The sequence below is a fragment of the Nesoenas mayeri genome (assembly GCF_963082525.1).
Source record: "Nesoenas mayeri genome assembly, chromosome: 2".
Taxonomy (NCBI): domain Eukaryota; kingdom Metazoa; phylum Chordata; class Aves; order Columbiformes; family Columbidae; genus Nesoenas; species Nesoenas mayeri.
This window is the reverse complement of record NC_137543.1, coordinates 729,891-753,044: the sequence shown is the minus strand read 5'-3', so window position 1 is coordinate 753,044 and position 23,154 is coordinate 729,891. Positions and strand designations below refer to the sequence as shown.

The following is a 23,154-nucleotide window of genomic DNA, read 5'->3' as shown; positions in this document are numbered from 1 at the left end:
CCTCCTGATTGGCTGGCGGGGACAAAGACGGGGGGAGCGGCTGTCAATCACCGCGGGGTTGTGCGCGGGCGCCCCCACCCGGCTCGCAGCGCGTTGCGGCCTCGGGGGCGGGGCGAGGGGCGGGGCGAGGGGCGGGGCGTCCGGTACCGGAACGCTCGGGCGCGGGGACGCGTTTCCCGCCGGACCGCGCGGAAGCCCCGGCGGCGATGGCTCTGCCCGGCGCCCCCGGCCCGGCCCCGGACGCGGCGCCGCCGCCGCCCACCGTGCTGATGGCGGTGCGGGCGGGGCTGGCGCGGGCCTCCCGCGCCCCGCCGCTCCCCGCCAACGCCGCGCTCCGCCTGCAGCTCAGCGTCCAACCGGCCCCCGGCGGGGAGCGCCGCTTCCGCCTGGGCCTGCGGCACCCGGAGCCGGCGGGCGGGGAGGTGGGGCCGGGGGCCGCGGGGGGCGGGGGCGGGGCGTTTGGACCCGGGCTTCGGGGCGGCTTTAGTCCGAGTTCGGGGCGGCTTTAGTCCGAGTTTGGTGCGGTTTTTGCCGGGGTTCGGTGCAGTTTTAGTCCCGAGTTTGGTACTTTTTAAGCCGGGGTTTGGTGCTTTTTAAGCCGGGCTTCGGTGCGGTTTTAGCCGGGCTTCGGTGCGGCTTTAGTCCCAGTTCGGTGCTTTTTTAGCCGGGCTTCGGTGCGTTTTAAGCCGGGCTTCGGTGCGGCTTTAGTCCGAGTTCGGTGCGGCTTTAGTCCCGGTTCGGTGCGGCTTTAGTCCCGGTTCGGTGCGGCTTTAGCCGGGCTTCGGTGCAGCTTTAGTCCGAGTTCGGTGCGGCTTTAGTCCCAGTTCGGTGCGGCTTTAGTCCCAGTTCGGTGCGGCTTTAGCCGGGCTTCGGTACGGCTTTAGTCCGAGTTCGGTGTTTTTTTAGCCGGGCTTCGGTGCGGCTTTAGCCGGGCTTCGGGGCGGCTTTAGTCCCAGTTCGGGGCGGCTTTAGTCCGAGTTTGGTGCTTTTTTAACCGAGCTTCAGTGCGGTTTTTGCCGGGGTTCGGTGCGGTTTTAGTCCGAGTTCAGTGCTTTTTTAACCGGGGTTCGATGAGGTTTTAGTCCCGGGTTTGGTGCGTTTTAAGCCAGGGTTTGGTGCGTTTTCAGCCGGGCTTCGGTGCGTTTTCAGCCGGGCTTCGGTGCGGCTTTAGTCCCAGTTCGGTGCGTTTTTAGCCGGGCTTCGGTGCGGCTTTAGTCCCAGTTCGGTGCTTTTTTAGCCGGGCTTCGGTGCGTCTTAAGCCGGGCTTCGGTGCGGCTTTAGTCCCGGTTCGGTGCGGCTTTAGTCCCGGTTCGGTGCGGCTTTAGCCGGGCTTCGGTGCGGCTTTAGCCGGGCTTCGGTGCGGCTTTAGTCCCAGTTCGGTGCGGCTTTAGTCCCAGTTCGGTGCGGCTTTAGTCCCAGTTCGGGGCGGCTTTAGTCCGAGTTTGGTGCTTTTTTAACCGGGCTTCAGTGCGGTTTTTGCCGGGGTTCGGTGCGGTTTTAGTCCGAGTTCAGTGCTTTTTTAACCGGGGTTCGATGAGGTTTTAAGCCAGGGTTTGGTGCGTTTTCAGCCGGGCTTCGGTGCGTTTTCAGCCGGGCTTCGGTGCGTTTTCAGCCGGGCTTCGGTGCGGCTTTAGTCCCAGTTCGGTGCGTTTTTAGCCGGGCTTCGGTGCGGCTTTAGTCCCAGTTCGGTGCTTTTTTAGCCGGGCTTCGGTGCGTCTTAAGCCGGGCTTCGGTGCGTCTTAAGCCGGGCTTCGGTGCGTCTTAAGCCGGGCTTCGGTGCGGCTTTAGTCTCGGTTCGGTGCGGCTTTAGTCCCGGTTCGGTGCGGCTTTAGCCGGGCTTCGGTATGGCTTTAGTCCGAGTTCGGTGTTTTTTTAACCGGGGTTCGGTGTTTTTTTAGCCGGGCTTCGGTGCAGCTTTAGTCCGAGTTCGGTGCGGCTTTAGCCGGGCTTCGGTACGGCTTTAGTCCGAGTTTGGTGCTTTTTTAACCGGGGTTCGGTGTTTTTTTAGCCGGGCTTCGGTGCGGCTTTAGTCCCAGTTCGGTGCTTTTTTAACCAGGGTTCGGTGCGGTTTTTGCTGGGGTTCAGTGCAGTTTTAGTCCGAGTTTGGTGCTTTTTAAGCCGGGGTTTGGTGCGTTTTAAGCCGGGCTTCGGTGCGGTTTTAGTCCAAGTTTGGTGCGGTTTTAGGCGGGGTTTGGTGCGGTTTTAGTCCGAGTTTCGGTGTATCCCGGGGACAGAGCACAGAGATTGCCCCGTGTCCCCAAGAACCCCGGGGACAGAGCACAGGGACGGCCCCATGTCCCCAAGAACCCCAGGGACAGAGCACAGGGATGGCCCCGTGTCCCCAAGAACCCCGGGGACAGAGCACAGGGATGGCCCCATGTCCCCAAGAACCCGGGGACAGAGCACAGGGGTGTCCCCAAGAACCCTGGGGACAGAGCACAGGGATGGCCCCGTGTCCCCAAGAACCCGAGGACACAGCACAAGGCCCCGTGTCCCCAGTTCTGACCCCACCACCGCCCCGGCGCTTTGTCCCGGGTTTGTGACCCCGGCTCCACCACAACGTGTCCCCCGGTCGTTCCCGCAGCCCGTCGCCGAGTACGACCTGCGGGACATCTCGTACCGGGTGTGCGGCGCCGCGGCGCACGAGCTGACGGTGCCCGGCGCCCCCCGCGAGCCGCTGCCCTTGACCTTCGAGGACGAACGGGAGGCGCAGAAGTGGTGGACGGTGCTCAGCAGCTCCCTGCGCGAGGTGCAGAAAGGTGGGGGCTGGACAAGGATGTTTGGGGGGTTCCTGGGTGTGGTGGGGCCTCCTGAGGACAGAAGGGGCCCTAAAGGACAGGAGATGACCCAGGGGACAGAGGTGACTCAAGGGATATAGGTGACCCTGGGGGACAGAGGTGACCCTGGGGGACAGAGGGGACCCCAGGGGACAGAGGGGACCCCAGGGTGCAGAGATGGCCCCAGGGGACAGAGATGGCCCTAGAGGACAGGAGGAGACCCCAGGGGACAGAGAGGACTCAGGGGACAGAGGGGACCCCAGGGTGCAGAGATGGCCCTAGGGGACAGAGGTGACCCAGGGGACAGAGGAGACCCCAGGACACAGAGGTGACTCAAGGGACAGAGGGGACCCCAGGGTACAGAGATGCCCCTAGGAGACAGGAGGAGACCCCAGGGGACAGAGGGGACTCAGGGGACAGAGGGGACCCCAAGGGACAGAGGTGACTGAAGGGACAGAGGGGACCCCAGGGGGCACAGTTGATTCAGGGGACAGAGGGGACCCCGGGGGACAGAGGTGACTGAAGGGACAGAGGGGACCCCAGGGGGCACAGTTGATTCAGAGGACAGAGGGGACCCTGGGGGACAGAGGTGACTGAAGGGACAGAGGAGACCCCAGGGGGCACAGTTGATTCAGGGGACAGAGGGGACCCCAGGAGACAGAGGTGACTGAAGGGACAGAGGGGACCCCAGGGGGCACAGGTGATTCAGGGGACAGAGGGGACCCCAAGAGACAGAGATGCCCCCAGGGGACAGAGGGGACTCAGGGGACAGAGGAGACCCCAGGGTGCAGTGATGGCCCTAGAGGACAGAGGAGACCCCAGGACACAGAGATGGCCCCAGGGGACAGAGGTGGCTCAAGGGACAGAGGGGACCCCAAGGTGCAGAGATGGCTGTAGAGGACAGAGGTGACCCAGGGGACAGAGGTGACCCCAGGACACAGAGGTGACTGGAAGGACAGAGGGGACCCCAAGGGGCACAGGTGATTCAGGGGACAGAGGGGACCCCGGGTGACAGAGATGCCCCCAGGAGACAGGAGGAGGCCCCAGGGGACAGAGCGGACTCAGGGGACAGAGATGGCCCCAGGGGACAGAGGTGACTCAAGGGACAGAGGGGACCCCAGGGTACAGAGATGGCCATAGAGGACAGGAGGAGACCCCAGGGAACAGGAGGGGACCCCAGGGGACAGAGATGGCCCCAGAGGACAGAGGTGACCATGGGGGACAGAGGTGGCCCTAGAGGACAGGAGGAGACCCCAAGGGACAGAGGTGACTCGGAGTGCAGAGATGGCCCCAGGGGACAGGAGGACACCCCAGGGGACAGAGGTGACTCAAGGGACAGAGGGGACCCCAGGGTGCAGAGGTGGCCTCAGGGGACAGAGGTGACCCGGGGACAGAGGTGACTCAAGGGACAGAGGGGACCCCAGGGTGCAGAGGTGGCCTCAGGGGACAGAGGTGACCCGGGGACAGAGGTGACTCAAGGGACAGAGGGGACCCCAGGGTGCAGAGGTGGCCTCAGGGGACAGAGGTGACCCGGGGACAGAGGTGACTCAAGGGACAGAGGGGACCCGGGGGACAGAGGGGACTCAGGGCACAGAGTTGGCCGCAGGGGACAGGAGGTGGCATCCAGAGGCTTCACAGGGACATTGGCCATTGCTCTCCTGCTCCCTCCCCTCCGTCAGCCCCAGGACAAGGGTTCAGGTCACTGTCACCTTCACCCCAAGTGACATTGTGTCACCCGGGGCTTCTCCTCCCCGTGGCGCGGGTGTGGGGGACAGCGGGTGACGGTCACCGCTCGGGTGGCACCGCCCAGCTCTACGGTTCCTCCCGTCCCGCAGCCTCGGACAGCGCGCTGGCGGCGCCGGCACCGTCCCTGCCCGCGGCTGCCGGCGCTGACGCCGCCGACGTGGATCCGGAGACGGCTCAGTCCCTGGAGCTGGCGGAGAAAGGTACTCGGGGGGGGCCCTGGGCTTTTTGGGTACCGGGAGTTCCTGACCTTGCGTGGGACGGGCACGGCCGTGGGGCCGGGGGCTCCCTGCCCGTCACGGGCAACCAGATGTGTTACCATGGAGTCGGTTTGGCTGGAAAAGCCCCTCAGGGTCACCAAGTCCAACCACAACCCACCCCGGCACTGCCCCCTGTCCTCAGAACCTCGTGTCCGTCTGTCCAGCCCTCCAGGGCTGGTGACTCCAGCACTGCCCTGGGCAGCCTGTTCAATGCCCCACAGCTCTTTGGGGAAGAAATTGTTCCCACATCCAAGCTCACCCTCCCCTGGGCAACTTGAGGCCGTTTCCTCTGCTCCTGGCGCTTGTTCCTGGGGAGCAGAGCCCGACCCCCCTGGCTCCAAGCTCCTTTCGGGCAGTTCAGAGATCAGAAGGTCTCCCCTCAGCTCCTGTTCTCCAGCTGAACCCCCAGGTCCCTCAGTCTCCATCACATTGTGCTCCAGCCCCTCACCAGCTCCGCTCCCTTCTCTGCACTCGCTCCAGCACCTCAAGGGTTTCTTGGCGTGAGGGGCCCAGAGCTGCCCCCAGGGTTCAGCTTTGCCCCCCAGGTCCCAGCACAGGGACCGTCACTGCGCTGGTCCCGCTGGTCACCCCAGCCAGGACGCTGGTGGCCTCTTGGCCACCGTGACCCCCCGAGTCGGGTGGGACAGCTGCTCCCCCAGGGCTCTGTGTGTCCCTGCAGTGTCCCCTCAGCCCAGCTGTGCAGGGGGACAGTTCTCAGCTCCCGGTGTCCCCAGAAATGTCCCTGCGTGTCTGGGCTGTGTCACAGCTGCCGAGCCATCACCAGTGCCGCTCCTGTGCCAAACCCACCCAAAACTGCTGCCTTTGGGTGCGCGGCCGTGGCAGACGCGGTCTCAGCACTCTCCAGTGGCCGTGGTGGCCATGCCCCGGTTTGACGGTCGTCCCTCTTTGTCCCACAGAGGAGCTGGCCCTGCGCCTGGCCCAGGCCATCGAGAACGGTGACGAGGAGGCGGCGGCGCGGTGCGCAGTGGCGCTGGCGCGGCAGCTGGCCACGCTGCGCATCCTCTGGAGGGAGGACATGTACCCCAGCGACGAGATCAGGTGAGGGCTGCCCCGGGGATGGGGACAGCAGCTCTGGTGCCGGATGTCACCCCGGGAGCGCAGCTGCTGAGCCTGAGCTGCTCCGGGAACCATCGAACGCTTCGCTTGGGTCCAGCTGTTAGCCCAGCCCCGGTGCTGACCCTGCGAGGGGCACAGACCATCTCCTGCGAGGGGCACAAACCATCTCCTGCAAGGGGCACAAATCACCTCCTGCAAGTGGCACCAATAGCTGCCCGGAGATGGCACAAAAATCATCTGGAATTGGCACAAATAATGGCCTGGAAATGGCAAAAAAATGTCCTGGTAACAGTACAGATACCCTGGAAATGGCACAAATCGCCTGGAAATGGTTCTGAGAGGCTCCAGGAGTTGGGAAGCACCAGATTTAAAGCAAAGGAAATATTGTTGAGTGTATGGGGTTGTATGGAGTGAGTTATGTGCAGTGGGTTACGTGGAGTTGTATGGAGTGAGTTATGTGCAGTGGGTTACGTGGAGTTGTATGGAGTGAGTTCCATGCAGTGGGTTACGTGGAGTTGTATGGAGTGAGTTACATGCAGTGGGTTACATGGAGTTGTATGGAGTGAGTTACATGCAGTGGGTTACACGGAGTCACATGGAGTGAGTTATTTGCAGTGGATTACACGGAGACACAGGGAGTGAGTTACCTGCAGTTGGTTACACGGAGTTACATGGAGGGAGTTACATGGAGGGAGTTACATGGAGGGAGTTACATGGAGGGAGTTACATGCAGTTGGTTATATGGAGTTACATGGAGTTACATGGAGTCACATGGAGTTGGTTATATGGAGTTACATGGAGTTACATGGAGTCACATGGAGTTGGTTATATGGAGTTATATCATCGTTATTGAGTTATATCGCGTTATTTTATTGACAATATCTAAGCACCAATCTGGGGTCAACGGTTCCGCATATGCGCTACCGCAAGGTTTGGGGCGCCGCCGTCCCCACCCCCCTCAGGCGTCCCTCCCGTTTCCAGCATGGCGGTCGGCGTGGAGGACGCCACGTCGTCGGCCAGCATCACGCTCCGCATCCGCGCCCACAGCACCATCGCCGAGCTCAAGGAGCAGGTACGGCCCGGCAACACCTCTCCCGGTGCCGCGCCGGCCCCGCGGCCGCCGCCGGCTCACCCGCAGCCTCTGCCCCTGCCGCAGGTGTTCCGCGATTACGGCTTCCACCCGCTGGTGCAGCGCTGGATCATCGGGCAGTGCCTGTGCGTGGACGACCGCACCGTCTCGTCCTACGGCGTGCGCCGCGACGGCGACACCGCGTACCTGTACCTGCTGTCGGCCAGCGCGGCCGAGCTCACCGAGCAGCGCTACGAGGAGGACCAGGCGCGGGTGATGCTCAGCGCCACCTCCCCGCCCAACGACGGCAGTGGGGAGCGCCGGAAATACAACACCCTGCCCAGCGTCTCCCCAAAAAAAGGTCGGGGGCGCGGCAGTGGGGGGACGGGGAGCTGTGGGGTGACTGAGTGGTTGGGTTGGGAGGGACCGCTCAAGGACACCCCGGCCAGCCTTGGGGACATTGCACCCAGAGCAGCTTGAGCCTGGCCTGGAGTGTCCCCGGGTTTGGGGTGTCCCCGGGGTTGGGAGTATCCTTGGGTTTGAGGGTGTCCCTGGGTTTGGGGGATATTGTTGGGTTGGGGTTCCCCCAGGGTTTGGGGGTGTCCCCAGGTTTGGGGGTGTACCTGGGTTTGGGGGACATTGTTGGGTTGGGGTTCCCCCAGGGTTTGGGCGTGTCCTCGGGTTTGGGGGTATCCCTAGGTTTGGAGGTGTCCTTGGTTTTGGGGGTGTCCCCAGGGTTGGGGTGTCCCTGGGTTTGGGGGACATTGTTGGGTTGGGGTTTCCCCAGGGTTTGGGGGTGTCCCTGGTGTTTGAGGTGTCCCCAGGGTTGGGGTGTCCCCGGATTTGGGGGACATTGTTGGGTTGGGGTGTCCCCAGGGTTTGGGGGTGTCCCCAGGGTTGGGGTGTCCCTGGGTTTGGGGGATGTTGTTGGTTTGGGGATGTCCCCTGGGTTTGGGGTGTCCCTGGGTTTGGGGGACATTGTTGGGTTGTGGTGTCCCTGGGGTTGGGGTGTCCCCGGGTTTGGGGAATGTAATTAGTTTGGGGGTGTCCCCAGGGTTGGGGTGTCCCCGGGTTTGGGGGACATTGTTGGGTTGGGGTGTCCCCAGGGTTTGGGGGTGTCCCTGGGGTTGGGGTGTCCCCGGGTTTGGGGAATGTTATTAGTTTGGAGGTGTCCCCGGGTTTGGGGGCGTCCCCAGGGTTGGGATGTCCCTGGGTTTGGGGGACATTGTTGGGTCGGGGTGTCCCCAGGGGTTGGGGGTGTCCCTGGGTTTGGGGGTGTCCCCAGGTTTGGAGGTGTCCCTGGTGTTGGGGGTGTCCCCTGGTGTTGGGGATGTCCCTTGGTGATGGAGGTGCCCTGGGGTTGGGGGTGTCCCTGGGGTTGGGGTGTCCCTGGTGTTGGGGGTGTCCCAGGGTTTGGAGGTGGCTGTGGGGGTCCTGGGGGCTCTCAGGATGGTCCCCCCCAGTGCATCCCCTGTCACATCTCAGAGTCCTGCACCACGATCGCTGGCACTGCCGCGTCACCGGGGGCTGGCGCTGATGTCCCCTCGCGGTGTCACCGCAGGGCAGGGGAGTGAGGCCAGCAGGAGGTGGGACACCGGGGACATCAGCCAGCACCTGGACTCGCTGCGGCTCGGGGACCTGTTCAGCGCCCCCCCAGTGCCCAGCCTGCCCTCGCCCGTGCCGGTGCGTGTCCCAGTGTCCCCCCGCCCTGTCACCAACAGTGTCCCCCCACAGTGTCCCCCTGCGCACTGTCCCCACCCCTCTGTCCCCCATGGTGTCCCCACCCCTCTGTCTCCCACAGTGTCCTCACCCCTCTGTCCCCCACAGTGTCCCCCCATGGTATCCCCACCCCTCTGTCCCCCATGGTGACCCCCAGTATGTCCCTCCCCCTCTGTCCCCCCATGGTGTCCCCCCAGTCTGTCCCCATCCCTCTGTTCCCCATGATGTCCCCCCACGATGTCCCCACCCCTCTGTCCCCCACAGTGTCCCCCCAGTCTGTCCCTCCCACTATGTCCCCCATGGTGTCCTCTCCCCTCTGTCCCCCATAGTGTCCCCCCAGTCTGTCCCTCCCACTCTATCCCCCACAGTGTCCCCACCCCTCTGTCCCCCACGGTGTCCATCAGTCTGTCCCTCCCACTATGTCCCCCCACGGTGTCCCCACCCCGGTGTCCCCCCACGGTGTCCCCATCCCTCTGTCCCCCACGGTGTCCCCCCAGTCTGTCCTCATCCCTCTGTCCCCCACGGTGTCCCCCCAGTCTGTCCTCATCCCTCTGTCCCCCATGGTGTCCCCCCACGGTGTCTCCACCCCTCTGTCCCCCACGGTGTCCATCAGTCTGTCCCTCCCACTATGTCCCCCACGGTGTCCCCACCCCTCTGTCCACCCACGGTGTCCCCCCACAGTGTCCCCACCCCTCTGTCCCACATGGTGTCCCCCCAGTCTGTCCCTCCCACTGTGTCCCCCATGGTGTCCCCACCCCTCTGTCCCCCATGGTGTCCCCCCACAGTGTCCCCACCCCTCTGTCCCCCACGGTGTCCCCCCAGTCTGTCCTTCCCACTATGTCCCCCACGGTGTCCCCACCCCTCTGTCCCCCATGGTGTTTTCACCCCACTCCATCCCCCCCCAGTGTCCACCCCCATCATGCCCAGTGTCCCCCCACCCCCTGTCCCCCCCAGTGTCCCCACCCCCTGTCCCCCACAATGTCCCCACCCTGTGGCGTCACCCCGTCCCCATGCGGGGGTGCTGGGGACAGCGGGCGCTCCCACCATGTCCCGTCCCAAACGATGGACCCAATTTCCCAGCCGCTATTTCAGTGTGTCGCACAAGTACCAATTAACACACCGGTTAACGAGTTTGCAGGTTTTAATCAGCTTTTTATATTAAAACAAATGGAAACGCTCGCTGTTCCCTGCGCCTGCACGGACACGGTCACGCGGTGACACGAATTTGTCCCAAACGCGGTGACACGATCATCGAGTTTGTCCCAAATGCAACCAGATGGTGATTGAGTTTGTCCCAGATGTGGTGACACCATGGTAGAGTTTTCCCAGATGTGGTGACACCATGGTCGAGTTGGTCCCAGTTGTGGCGACACCATGGTCGAGTTGGTCCCAGATGTGGTGACACCGTGGTCGAGTTTTCCCAGATGTGGCGACACCGTGGTCGAGTTGGTCCCAGTTGTGGCGACACCGTGGTCGAGTTGGTCCCAGTTGTGGCGACACCGTGGTCGAGTTTGTCCCAAATGTGACGACACGATGGTCGAGTTTATCCCAAACGCCTCTCAAAGTGCCACCCAGGTCCTCGGTGCCACCATTCTGGTTTTGAGGTCGTCCCAATTAGTCCCTAATTAACTGCGGCACAAACCCACGGCCTCCGGTGTGTCCCCACCAGGAACAACGCGCTTCCACGTCTCTTCTTTAAGGAGAACCTGGGTGGCGCGATGTCGAGTCGTGTCCGTGTTGGTGACCCCCTGTTGTGTGTCCCCCGGTGTCCCCAGGCGGGCTGGTCGTGTCCCCAGTGCACCTTCATCAACAAGCCCACGCGCCCCGGCTGCGAGATGTGCAGCGCCGACCGACCCAGCGACTACGTGGTGCCCGGTGGCCACCAGCCCGACGAGTCGGAGCTCTGGCGCATGCAGCAGGAGCAGGAGGGGATCCGGCAGTACCAGCAGGTACCGGCGTCCCCGCGTCCCCTGCTTGGGGACAGACGCGGGGACGGGGGCCTGGGGGGTCTGGGGCGCGCGGATCCTGCGCTGGGGGGACGGGCGGGGACACCGAGGGGTGACACGGGGGCGCTGCACCCGCTTCTCGCTGCGGTGAGGGGCAGCTGGTGTCTGTCACTGCGCCGTGGGGACAGGCAGGGGTGTCACAGCATGAGCACAGTGTCCCTGATGGGGGGACAGGGGTGTCACAGTGTGAGCAGCGTGTCCCTGGGGATGGACAGGGGTGTCACAGTGTGAGCAGCGTGTCCCTGGGGATGGACAGGGGTGTCACAGCGTGAGCAGCGTGTCCCTGATGGGGGGACAGGGGTGTCACAGCGTGAGCAGAGTGTCCCTGGGGATGGACGGGGGTGTCACAGCGTGAGCACCGTGTCCCTGGGGATGGACGGGGGTGTCACAGTGTGAGCAGCGTGTCCCTGGGGATGGACAGGGGTGTCACAGCATGGGCACTGTGTCCCTGGGGACTGACGGGGGTGTCACAGCGTGAGCAGCATGTCCCTGGGGATGGACAGGGGTGTCACAGTGTGAGCAGCGTGTCCCTGATGGGGATGGACAGGGGTGTCACAGCGTGAGCAGCGTGTCCCTGGGGATGGACGGGGGTGTCACAGTGTGAGCACCGTGTCCCTGGGGATGGACAGGGGTGTCACAGCGTGAGCAGCGTGTCCCTGGGGATGGACGGGGGTGTCACAGGGTGAGCACCGTGTCCCTGGGGATGGACGGGGGTGTCACAGCGTGAGCACCGTGTCCCTGGGGATGGACGGAGGTGTCACAGCGTGAGCAGCGTGTCCCTGGGGATGGACGGGGGTGTCGCAGTGTGAGCAGCGTGTCCCTGGGGATGGACGGGGGTGTCACAGCGTGAGCACCGTGTCCCTGGGGTTGGACAGGGGTGTCACAGCGTGAGCAGCGTGTCCCTGGGGATGGACGGGGGTGTCACAGCGTGAGCAGCGTGTCCCTGGGGATGGACAGGGGTGTCACAGTGTGAGCAGCGTGTCCCTGATGGGGATGGACAGGGGTGTCACAGCGTGAGCAGCGTGTCCCTGGGGATGGACAGGGGTGTCACAGTGTGAGCACCGTGTCCCTGGGGACAGACAGGGGTGTCACAGTGTGAGCACCGTGTCCCTGGGGATGGACGGGGGTGTCACAGGGTGAGCAGCGTGTCCCTGATGGGGGGACAGGGGTGTCACAGTGTGAGCAGCGTGTCCCTGGGGATGGACAGGGGTGTCACAGCGTGAGCAGCGTGTCCCTGGGGATGGACAGGGGTGTCACAGTGTGAGCAGCGTGTCCCTGGGGATGGACAGGGGTGTCACAGCGTGAGCAGCGTGTCCCTGGGGATGGACAGGGGTGTCACAGCGTGAGCAGCGTGTCCCTGGGGATGGACGGGGGTGTCACAGCGTGAGCAGAGTGTCCCTGGGGATGGACGGGGGTGTCACAGCGTGAGCAGCGTGTCCCTGGGGATGGACGGGGGTGTCACAGTGTGAGCAGCGTGTCCCTGGGGATGGACAGGGGTGTCACAGCGTGAGCACCGTGTCCCTGGGGATGGACAGGGGTGTCACAGCGTGAGCAGCGTGTCCCTGGGGATGGACAGGGGTGTCACAGCGTGAGCACAGTGTCCCTGGGGATGGACAGGGGTGTCACAGCGTGAGCAGCGTGTCCCTGGGGATGGACAGGGGTGTCACAGGGTGAGCACCGTGTCCCTGGGGATGGACAGGGGTGTCACAGTGTGAGCAGCGTGTCCCTGGGGACAGACAGGGGTGTCACAGCGTGAGCAGCGTGTCCCTGGGGATGGACAGGGGTGTCACAGCGTGAGCAGCGTGTCCCTGGGGATGGACAGGGGTGTCACAGTGTGAGCACAGTGTCCCTGGGGATGGACGGGGGTGTCACAGCGTGAGCAGCGTGTCCCTGGGGATGGACAGGGGTGTCACAGGGTGAGCACAGTGTCCCTGGGGATGGACACGGATGTCACAGTGTGAGCAGCGTGTCCCTGGGGATGGACAGGGGTGTCACAGCGTGAGCAGCGTGTCCCTGGGGATGGACGGGGGTGTCACAGCATGAACACCGTGTCCCTGGGGATGGACAGGGGTGTCACAGGGTGAGCACAGTGTCCCTGGGGACAGACAGGGGTGTCACAGCATGAACACCGTGTCCCTGGGGATGGACGGGGGTGTCACAGTGTGAGCAGCGTGTCCCTGGGGATGGACAGGGGTGTCACAGCGTGAGCAGCGTGTCCCTGGGGATGGACAGGGGTGTCACAGCGTGAGCAGCGTGTCCCTGGGGATGGACGGGGGTGTCACAGCATGAACACCGTGTCCCTGGGGATGGACAGGGGTGTCACAGGGTGAGCACAGTGTCCCTGGGGACAGACAGGGGTGTCACAGCATGAACACCGTGTCCCTGGGGATGGACGGGGGTGTCACAGTGTGAGCAGCGTGTCCCTGTGCCCTCGAGACAGGCAGGGGTGTCACATCCTGAACAGCGTGTCCCTGGGTTCAGGCAGGGATGTCCCATTGTGGGCACCATGTCCCTGCCCCCTGGGGACATGCAGCGGTGTCACAGCATGAGCACTGTGTCACTGACAACATGCAGAGCTGTCACAGCACGAGTGAGCACCATGTCCCTGCGCCCTGGGGACAGGCAGGGCTGTCACATCCTGAGCACCATGTCCCTGCACCCTGGGGACAGGCAGGGCTGTCACAGCACGAGTGAGCACCATGTCCCTGCACCCTGGGGACAGGCAGGGGTGTCACAGCATGAGTGAGCACCATGTCCCTGCGCCCTGGGGACAGGCAGGGCTGTCACATCCTGAGCACCATGTCCCTGCACCCTGGGGACAGGCAGGGCTGTCACAGCATGAGTGAGCACCATGTCCCTGCGCCCTGGGGACAGGCAGGGCTGTCACATCCTGAGCACCATGTCCCTGCACCCTGGGGACAGGCAGGGCTGTCACAGCACGAGTGAGCACCATGTCCCTGCACCCTGGGGACAGGCAGGGCTGTCACATCCTGAGCACCATGTCCCTGCACCCTGGGGACAGGCAGGGCTGTCACAGCACGAGTGAGCACCATGTCCCTGCACCCTGGGGACAGGCAGGGGTGTCACAGCATGAGTGAGCACCATGTCCCTGCACCCTGGGGACAGGCAGGGCTGTCACAGCATGAGTGAGCACCATGTCCCTGCACCCTGGGGACAGGCAGGGCTGTCACAGCATGAGTGAGCACCATGTCCCTGCGCCCTGGGGACAGGCAGGGCTGTCACATCCTGAGCACCGCATCCTTGGCTGGAGGACACTGGCACGGCAGGGCCCGGTGTCCCCGTCCCTTGGCAGGATGTGTCCCCACCGTGGGCAGGTCCTTTGTCTCGGTGCACAGGTGCCGTGTCCCTCCCCGTGCCGTGTGACACTGAGCCCAGGAGCCACCGGGCTGCGCTTTCCAGACGCCATTTCCCAGCAATGGGGGGGCTGCTGGCACCCCCAGGCCCACGCAGGGATCGGGGGGTCCCTCCGGCCCCCCCACTGACCGACCTTCTCTCTTCTCTCCGCGCCGGACCCGCCGCTTGCAGGGACGGCGAGAGGACGGCTCGGCCGCGCTGCGCCCCGGGGGCGCGGGGTGACATCGGCACGGCCCCCCGGCTCTGCTGCCCCCCCCGGCTCTGCTGCCCCCCAGCTCTGCTGCCCCCCAGCTCTGCTACACCCCCCTCTGGCCGGGCCCAGTGTCCCCCAGGACCCCCCATCGTCCCCTATGGTCCCACAGTGCCCACCAGGACCTCTCCATGTCCCCCCAGTGTCCCTGAGGGACCCCCCATGTGCACCCAGAAGCTGCTGCCGGGCCCCCCCACACTGAGAGCTGCTGTGGGGATGTGCTGCAGAAGCTGAGCCTTGGGGGGCCGTACTTGGGGGTCTCTGAGCCTTGGGGGGCCGTACTTGGGGGTCTCTGAGCCTTGGGGGCTGTACTTGGGGGACTCTGAGCCTTGGGAGTCCGTACTTGGGGGGCTCTGAGCCTTGGGGGCTGTACTTGGGGGTCTCTGAGCCTTGGGGGGCCGTACTTGGGGGTCTCTGAGCCTTGGGGGCTGTACTTGGGGGACTCTGAGCCTTGGGAGTCTCAGTCTCAAGAGGGACTGTGCTCAGGAGTCTCTGAGGCTGGGGGGGGCTGTACTTGGGGGTCTCTGAAGCTTGGGGGGGCATCCTCGGGGTCTCAGGCTCGCGGGGCTGTGCTTGGGGGTCTCTGAGGTTTGGGGGGGGGTCTCTGAGGCTTGGGGAGCTGTGCTCAGGGGTCTCAGAGGTTTGGGGGTCTCTCAGGCTCAATGGGGACCTTACTTGGGGGTCTCTGAGGTTTGGGGGTCAGGCTTGGGGGGCCATGCTTGGGGGTCTCTGAGGCTCAGGGATCTCTGAGGTTTGGGGGTCAGGCTTGGGGGGCCATGCTTGGGGGTCTCTGAGGCTCAGGGATCTCTGAGGTTTGGGGGTCAGGCTTGGGGGGCCATGCTTGGGGGTCTCTGAGACTTGGAGCCCTGTACTTTGGGGTCTCTGAGACTTGCGGTCTCTGAGGCTTGGGGGGGCTGTACTTGGGGGTCTCAGGCTCAAGGGGGGCTGTACTCGGAGGTCTCTGAGATGTAGGGGGGCTGTACTTGGGGGTCGGTCAGGCTTAGGGGGCCCATGCTCAGGGTCTCTGAGACGTGGGGGTCTCGGGGGGGGCAGGTTGGTTATTCTGTGTCGCACTTTGCACTGGAGATCTGGCCCCACAGCGGGACCCCAGATCCCTGGGGGAGGGACGGGACCCCCGGGTTGGGCCTTGTGGGGGGGACTGTGCCCCCTAAGCGTCTGCTGGGTGCCTGGCAATGCCATGGGGGGTGCCACATGGGACCTCCCCCCAATTAAAGCCTTATCCCACCAGCGCGGCTCTGCCATCTTCTTGTGCCGGCGGCTGCCGGGGGGCGTGGAGATGTGGGGGCCTGGCCTGGGGGGCTTAATCCCAGTTTGAGAGGGGCTAAGCCCAGCCTGGAGGTGTTAAGCCTGGCTTTTGGGGGTGGACACCAGCTCAGGGCGGTTGAGCCTCATTTGGGGGCTTAATCCTGGCTTGGGGGGCTTGAGTGCTGTTTGAGGGCTTGATCCCAGCCTGGGGGAGTTGAGCCTGGCCTGGGCGTGTTGAGCCCAGTCTGCAGGGTTTAAGCCCAGTTTGTCAGGGGTAATCCCAGCCGGGGGGTTTGAGCCCAGCCTAGGGGTGTTAAAACTGGCTTTTGGAGTCGAGCCCAGCTAGGAGGGAGTTGAGCTTGGCTTGGGGGTGTTGAGCCCAGTTTGACAGTTTAAGCCTGGCCTGGAGGGTTGAGACCAGTTTGAGGACTTAAGCCCGGCCTGGGGGTGTTAAGCCTGGCTTTTGGGGGTTCAACCTGGCTGGAGGGGGGGGTTGAGCCCAGCTTGGAGTGGGTTGAACTCAGCTCGGGTGGGGTTCAGCCTGGCTTGGGGGTGTTGAGCCCAGCTTGGGGGGCGGGACCTCTGTTTGAGGGCTTAAGCCTGGCCTGGGTGGTTGAGCAAGGCTCAAGGGATTAGGGGATTAGGCCCATCTTGGGGGGGGTTGAGCCCAGCCTAGGGGGTTAGGTCCAGCTTGGAGGGGGTTGAGCCCAGCCTAGGGGGTTAGGCCCAGCTTGGGGGAGGTTGAGCTTGGCCTAGGGGGTTAGGCCCAGCTTAGGGAGGTTGAGCCTAGCCTGGGGGGAGGTTGAGCTTGGCCTAGGGGGCTAGGCCCAGCTTGGGGAGGTTGAGCTCGGCCTAGTGGGCTAGGCCCAGCTTGGAGTGGTTGAGCCCGGCCTAGTGGGCTAGGCCCAGCTTGGGGGGGTTGAGCCTGGCCTAGGGGGTTAGACCCAGCCTGGGGGGAGGTTGAGCCCAGCCTGGGGGGAGGTTGAGCCCAGCCTGGGGGGAGGTTGAGCCCAGCCTAGGGGGTTAGGCCCAGCTTGGGGGAGGTTGAGCTCGGCCTAGGGGGTTAGGCCCAGCCTGGGGGGAGGTTGAGCCCGGCCTAGGGGGTTAGGCCCAGCTTGGGGGAGGTTGAGCTCGGCCTAGGGGGTTAGGCCCAGCTTGGGGGGAGGTTGAGCCCAGCCTGGGGGGAGGTTGAGCCCAGCCTAGGGGGTTAGGCCCAGCTTGGAGGGGGGGTTGAGCCCGGCCTAGGGGGTTAGCCCCAGCTTGGGGGGGTTGAGCCTGGCCTAGGGGGCTAGGCCCAGCTTGGGGGGGTTGAGCCTGGCCTAGGGGGTTAGGCCCAGCTTGGGGGGGTTGAGCCTGGCCTAGGGGGTTAGGCCCGGCTGGGGGGGGTTGAGCCTGGCCTAGGGGGCTAGGCCCAGCTTGGGGGGGTTGAGCCTGGCCTAGGGGGTTAGGCCTGGCTTGGGGGGGTTGAGCCTGGCCTAGGGGGTTAGGCCCGGCTTGGGGGGGTTGAGCCTGGCCTAGGGGGTTAGGCCCGGCTTGGGGGGGTTGAGCCTGGCCTAGGGGGCTAGGCCCAGCTTGGGGGGGTTGAGCCTGGCCTAGGGGGTTAGGCCCGGCTTGGGGGGGTTGAGCCTGGCCTAGGGGGTTAGGCCTGGCTCAGGGGGCTGTGGGCGCTGTCCCCGCAGGCGCTGGAGGCCGAGCGGCAGCAGAACTTCCAGCAGCTGCTGCGGCTGGAGGACGAGGGGCTGGTCCCCAACCCCGAGGGGCTGGAGTGTCGCATCTGCTACCAGCACGTGCCCCCCGGCGCGGGGGTGCTGCTGCGGGACTGTCTGCACAACTTCTGCAGGTACCCCCGGGACCCCCCGGGACCCCCGACCTTCCTGCTGACTGGCCCCAGGACCCCCCAACCCGCACACTGACCGGCCCCAGGACCCCCGACCCACTCCTGGCCCCCCCAACCCTCCCACTGTCCAGCCCCAGGACCCCCCAACCCGCACACTGACTGGCCCCGGGACCCCCGACCTGCCTCTGACCCCCCCGAACCCTCCCACCGTCCAGCCCCAGGACCCCCCAACCCACACACTGACCAGCCCTGTGACCCCCCCACCAATCGCGTGACTGGCTCCAAGACCCCTCCCCAACCTTCACAATGACTGGCCCCAAGACCCCCAACATCTCATGAGTGACCCCGGCCCCCCACCCCCCAAATGGTGACTGGCCCCAACATCCCCCAGCCCTCCCAGTGGCCTTCCCTGAGGCCCCCACTGTCATGGACCCCAGCCCCAGGACCCCCACATCCCATGACTGGCCCCTGGACCCCCGCACATCCCATGACTGGCCCCGGACCCCCCCACATCCCATGACTGGCCCCAGGACCCCCCACATCACATGACTGGCCCCAGGACCCTCCCAGCCTTGTGGTGACCAGTCCTGAGAGCCCCCCAGCCCTGAGCCCCCCCCAGCGCTTCCAGTGACCAGCCCCAAGACCCCCCCGAGCCTTCATGGTGAGCAGCCCTGGGACCCCCCCATTGTCACGGTGACAGCCCCAAGACCCCTCCAGCCCCAAGGTCCCCCTGCACCGTCACCGTTACCAGCCCTGAGACCCCCCCATCCCTCACGGTGACCACCCCTGAGCCCCCACCATCATGGTGACCGTCCCAAGCCCACCCTGTCCCCAAGACCCCCCCGCGGTGACGGTCCCGTTGCGCAGGGAGTGCCTGCGGCAGGTGATCAACTACAGCGAGGAGCCGGTGGTGGCCTGTCCCTTCCGCGATGACACCTACGCCTGCGGCAGCCACCTCCAGGAGCGGGAGATCCGCGCCGTGAGTCCCGGGGGGCCCAGCCCCATGCGGGGGTCCCAGGGCGTCCCCTGGGCTGTGGGCAGCGGGGTCCCCGCTTGGTGTGGTGACACGGGGGGTCCTGGGGCTGTGGGTGGCACAAGATCATGCCAGTGGCGTGGGGGTTCTGGGGGGCACAGGCAGCGAGGGTCCCCACTCAGTGCTGGGGACACGGGAGTCCCAGGGCTGGGGTGAGTGTCCCCATTTAGTGACGGTGACACAGGGGTCCCCATGGCTGGCGTGGGTGTCCCCACTTAGTGCTGGTGACACGGGGGTCCCATGGCTGGGGTGGGTGTTCCTACTTAGTGACGGTGATATGGGGTCCCCAGGGTTGGGGTGAGTGTCCCCACCCAGTGCTGGTGACACGGGGGTCCCATGGCTGGCATGGGTGTCCCCATTCAGTGACGGTGACACAGGGGTCCCCAAGGCTGGCATGGGTGTCCCCACTCAGTGCTGGGGACACGGTGGTCCCATGGTTGGGGGGGGGGGTATCCCCACCCAGTGCTGGTGACATGAGTGTCCCCACTCAGTGCTGGAGACACGGGGGTCCCATGGCTGGGGTGGGTGTTCCCACTCAGTGACAGTGATACAGGGTCCCCAGGGTTGGGGTGAGTGTCCCCCCAGCAGTCTGGGGTCCCAGGGCTGTGGGTGGTGGGTGTCCCCACTCAGTGCTGGTGGCACAGAGGTCCCAGGGCTGGGGTGTCCCATGGCGGGGGTTCCCAAGGCTGTGGGTGTCCTGTGGCGGGGGTCCCAGGGCTGCAGTGTCCTGTGCCGAGGGTCCCAGGGCTTTGGTGTCCCAGGGCTGTGGTGTCCCGTGTCGGGGGTCCCAGGGCTGTGGTGTCCTGTGTCGGGGGTCCCAGGGCTAGGGTGTCCAGTGTCAGGGGTCCCAGGGCTGTGGTGTCCCATGTCGGGGGTCCCAGGGCTGCGGGTGTCCCATGTCAGGGGTCCCAGGGCTGGGATGTCCCGTCTCGGGGGTCCCAGGGCTGGGGTGTCCCATGTTGGGGGTCCCAGGGCTAGGGTGTCCCGTGCCAGGGGTCCCAGGGCTGGGGTGTCCCATGTTGGGGTTCCCAGGGCTGCGGTGTCCCGTCTTGGGGGTCCCAGGGCTGGGGTGTCCCATGTCAGGGGTCCCAGGGCTGGGGTGTCCCATGTCAGGGGTCCCAGGGCTGCGGTGTCCCGTCTTGGGGGTCCCAGGGCTGGGGTGTCCCGTCTCGGGGGTCCCGGGGCTGGGGTGTCCCAGGACTGGGGTGTCCCATGTTGGGGGTCCCAGGGCTGGGGTGTCCCGTGCCGGGGGTCCCAGGGCCGCGGTGCCTGTGCCGCGGTGCCAGTTCCCGACGGCGCGGCCCCGCAGCTGGTGTCGGCGGAGGAGTACCGGCGGTTCCTGGAGCGCAGCCCCGCGCTGGCCGAGCGCCGCAGCCGCAACAGCTTCCACTGCCGCAGCCCCGACTGCCGCGGCTGGTGCATCTACGAGGACTCGGTCAACGAGTTCCGCTGCCCCATCTGCCAGGCGCTCAACTGCCTGCTCTGCAAGGTGACCCCCGCGCCCCCGCGTCCCCCGCGCCCCGCGGCGCCGCGGTGCTGAGCGCTGCGTCCCGCACCCCAGGCCATCCACGAGGGGCAGGACTGCCGCCAGTACCAGGACGACCTGCGGCTGCGGGCGCACAACGACGCGGCCGCCCGGCAAACCAACGACATGCTGCAGGTCCGGGGGGGCCCGGCGGGGCGGGGGGGGATGCGGAGGGTCCCCGTGTCACTCACGGTCCCCTGTGCCCCCCTAGACGCTGGTGCAGCTCGGGGAGGCCATGCACTGCCCCACCTGCCGCATCGTGGTGCAGAAGAAGGATGGATGCGACTGGATCCGCTGCACCGTGTGCCAGACCGAGATCTGCTGGGTGACCAAGGGACCGCGCTGGGGACCCGGGGTGAGCGGGGGACACGGGGACACCCCCTTCCCACAGCTGGGTGACCAAGGGAACACGGGGGGACACGGGGACACCCCCTTCCCACAGCTGGGTGACCAAGGGAACACGGTGGGACACGGGGACACCCCCTTCCACAGCTGGGTGACCAAGGGACAGCAGGGGGGACCCGGGGACACCCCCTTCCCACAGCTGGGTGACCAAGGGAACACAGGGGGGACACGGGGACACCCCCTTCCACAGCTGGGTGACCAAGGGACAGCAGGGGGGACCCGGGGACACCCCCTTCCCACAGCTGGGTGACCAAGGGAACACAGGGGGGACACGGGGACACCCCCTTCCACAGCTGGGTGACCAAGGGACAGCACTGGGGACCCAGGGACACCCCCTTCCCACAGCTGGGTGACCAAGGGACCGCAGGGGGGACCCGGGGACACCCCCTTCCCACAGCTGGGTGACCAAGGGACCGCAGGGGGGACACAGGGACACCCCCTTCCCCACAGCTGGGTGACCAAGGGACCGCAGGGGGGACACGGGGACACCCCCTTCCCACAGCTGGGTGACCAAGGGACAGCACTGGGGACCTGGGGTCAGTGAGGGGGACATGGAGACACCCCCATCCCTGGGTGACCAAGGGACTGTGCTGGAGACCCAGGGTGAGTGGGACGTGGGGACACAGGGACACCCCCATCCTCACAGCTGGGTGACAAAGGGACCACCCTGGGGGACCAAGGGTGAACAGGGGACACACACAGGGACCCCCTGTCCCTTGGTGACAAAGAGCCTATGCTGGGGACCCGCAGTGAGCGGGACGGGGGGACACAGGGACCCCCCATCTGCACAGCTGGTGTGGGGGCACTGGGGAGGACACCAGGGGGACACAGGGACCCCCCATCTGCACAGCTGGTGTGGGGGCACTGGGGAGGACACCAGGGGGACACGGGGACCCCCCATCTGCACAGCTGGTGTGGGGGCACTGGGGAGGACACCAGGGGGACACGGGGACCCCCCATCTGCACAGCTGGTGTGGGGGGCACTGGGGAGGACACCAGGGGGACACGGGGACCCCCATCTGCACAGCTGGTGTGGGGGGCACTGGGGAGGACACCAGGGGGACACGGGGACCCCCCATCTGCACAGCTGGTGTGGGGGGCACTGGGGAGGACACCAGGGGGACACGGGGACCCCCCATCTGCACAGCTGGTGTGGGGGCACTGGGGAGGACACCAGGGGGACACGGGGACCCCCCATCTGCACAGCTGGTGTGGAGGCACGGGGGAGGACACCAGGGGGACACAGGGACCCCCCATCTGCACAGCTGGTGTGGGGGCACGGGGGAGGACACCAGGGGGACACAGGGACCCCCATCTGCACAACTGGTGTGGGGGGCACTGGGGAGGACACCAGGGGGACACAGGGACCCCCCATCTGCACAGCTGGTGTGGGGGCACTGGGGAGGACACCAGGGGGACACAGGGACCCCCATCTGCACAGCTGGTGTGGAGGCACTGGGGAGGACACCAGGGGGACACAGGGACCCCCATCTGCACAGCTGGTGTGGAGGCACTGGGGAGGACACCAGGGGGACACAGGGACCCCCCATCTGCACAGCTGGTGTGGGGGCACTGGGGAGGACACCAGGGGGACACAGGGACCCCCATCTGCACAGCTGGTGTGGGGGCACTGGGGAGGACACCAGGGGGACACAGGGACCCCCATCTGCACAGCTGGTGTGGGGGCACGGGGGAGGACACCAGGGGGACACAGGGACCCCCATCTGCACAGCTGGTGTGGGGGCACGGGGGAGGACACCAGGGAACCCCTGTCCCTGGGTGCCAAGGGACAGCGCTGGGCAGCCGGGGTCAGCGAGGGGGTGACGCAGGAGCCCCCTCCCCACAGTGCCGCTGCTCCCCGCCCCGCGCTCCCGTGCCCCCCCATGGGCTCTGCCCTTGACCTTGACCCGTGTCCCCCAGGGCCCCGGGGACACCAGCGGCGGCTGCCGCTGCAACGTCAACGGGCAGAGGTGCCACCCGCGCTGCCAGAACTGCCACTGACCCCGCGGGGACCGCGCGTCCCCACGCGCCTCGGGGACGGACGGACGGACGGACGGACAGACGGACACGGGGGGCCGGGACAGGCCCCCGGCGGGGCCGGGACAGGCGGGGGGCTCGGGGGTGCTGTGGAGCCCGGGCCGGCAGCGCAGACCCCGCTGCAGTGCCAATAAAGCCGGCTGGGCGCCACGGCTGCGCCTGGGGGGCCTCATTCACCCCCACCTGGGGGCGATGGGGATCAGCCTGGTAATGTACCCACAGCTGGGGGGCCCTGATTCACCCCCCCGAGATGGGGTGATGGGGATCAGCCTGTACCCACAGTGATTCACCCCCGAGATGGGGGCGATGGGGATCAGCCTGTTAATGAACACACAGCTGGGGGGGCCCTGATTCACCCTCCCTGCCCCAAGACAAGGGCGATGGGGTTGATGGGGATCAGCCTGTACCCACAGCTGGGGGGCCCTGATTCACCCCCGAGATGGGGGCGATGGGGATCAGCCTCTTAATGAACACACAGCTGGGGGGGGCTGTGAGTCACCCCCAAGACGGGGGGGATGGGGGTGATGGAGATCATCCTGTACCCACACCTGGGGGGGGCCTGATTCACCCCCCAAGATGGGGATGATGGGGATCAGCCTGTTACTGAACTGACAGCTGGGGGGCCCTGATTCACCCCCAAAGACGGGGATCATCCTACACCCAGAGCTGGGGGGACCCTGATTCACTCCCCGAGATGGGGGCGATGGGGATCAGCCTGTACTCACAGTGATTCACCCCCCGAGATGGAGGTGATGGGGATCAGCCTGTTACTGAA

At 65.9% G+C, this 23,154-nt stretch overlaps 1 protein-coding gene across 1 annotated transcript; it reads left to right on the top strand.

Moving 5' to 3' along the window:
* The first annotated feature begins 146 nt into the window (after nt 1-146).
* SHARPIN (SHANK associated RH domain interactor) lies at nt 147-22,502 on the top strand. The gene is made up of 14 exons (XM_080340617.1): nt 147-422; nt 2,585-2,759; nt 4,613-4,723; nt 5,698-5,839; nt 6,839-6,929; nt 7,014-7,287; nt 8,488-8,609; nt 10,421-10,594; nt 17,222-17,382; nt 18,247-18,358; nt 19,722-19,901; nt 19,974-20,072; nt 20,149-20,292; nt 22,263-22,502. The coding sequence occupies exons 1-14, from the start codon at nt 207-209 to the stop codon at nt 22,341-22,343; spliced, it is 2,082 nt and encodes a 693-aa protein (XP_080196743.1). The 5' UTR covers nt 147-206; the 3' UTR covers nt 22,344-22,502.
* Nucleotides 22,503-23,154: the final 652 nt, after the last annotated feature.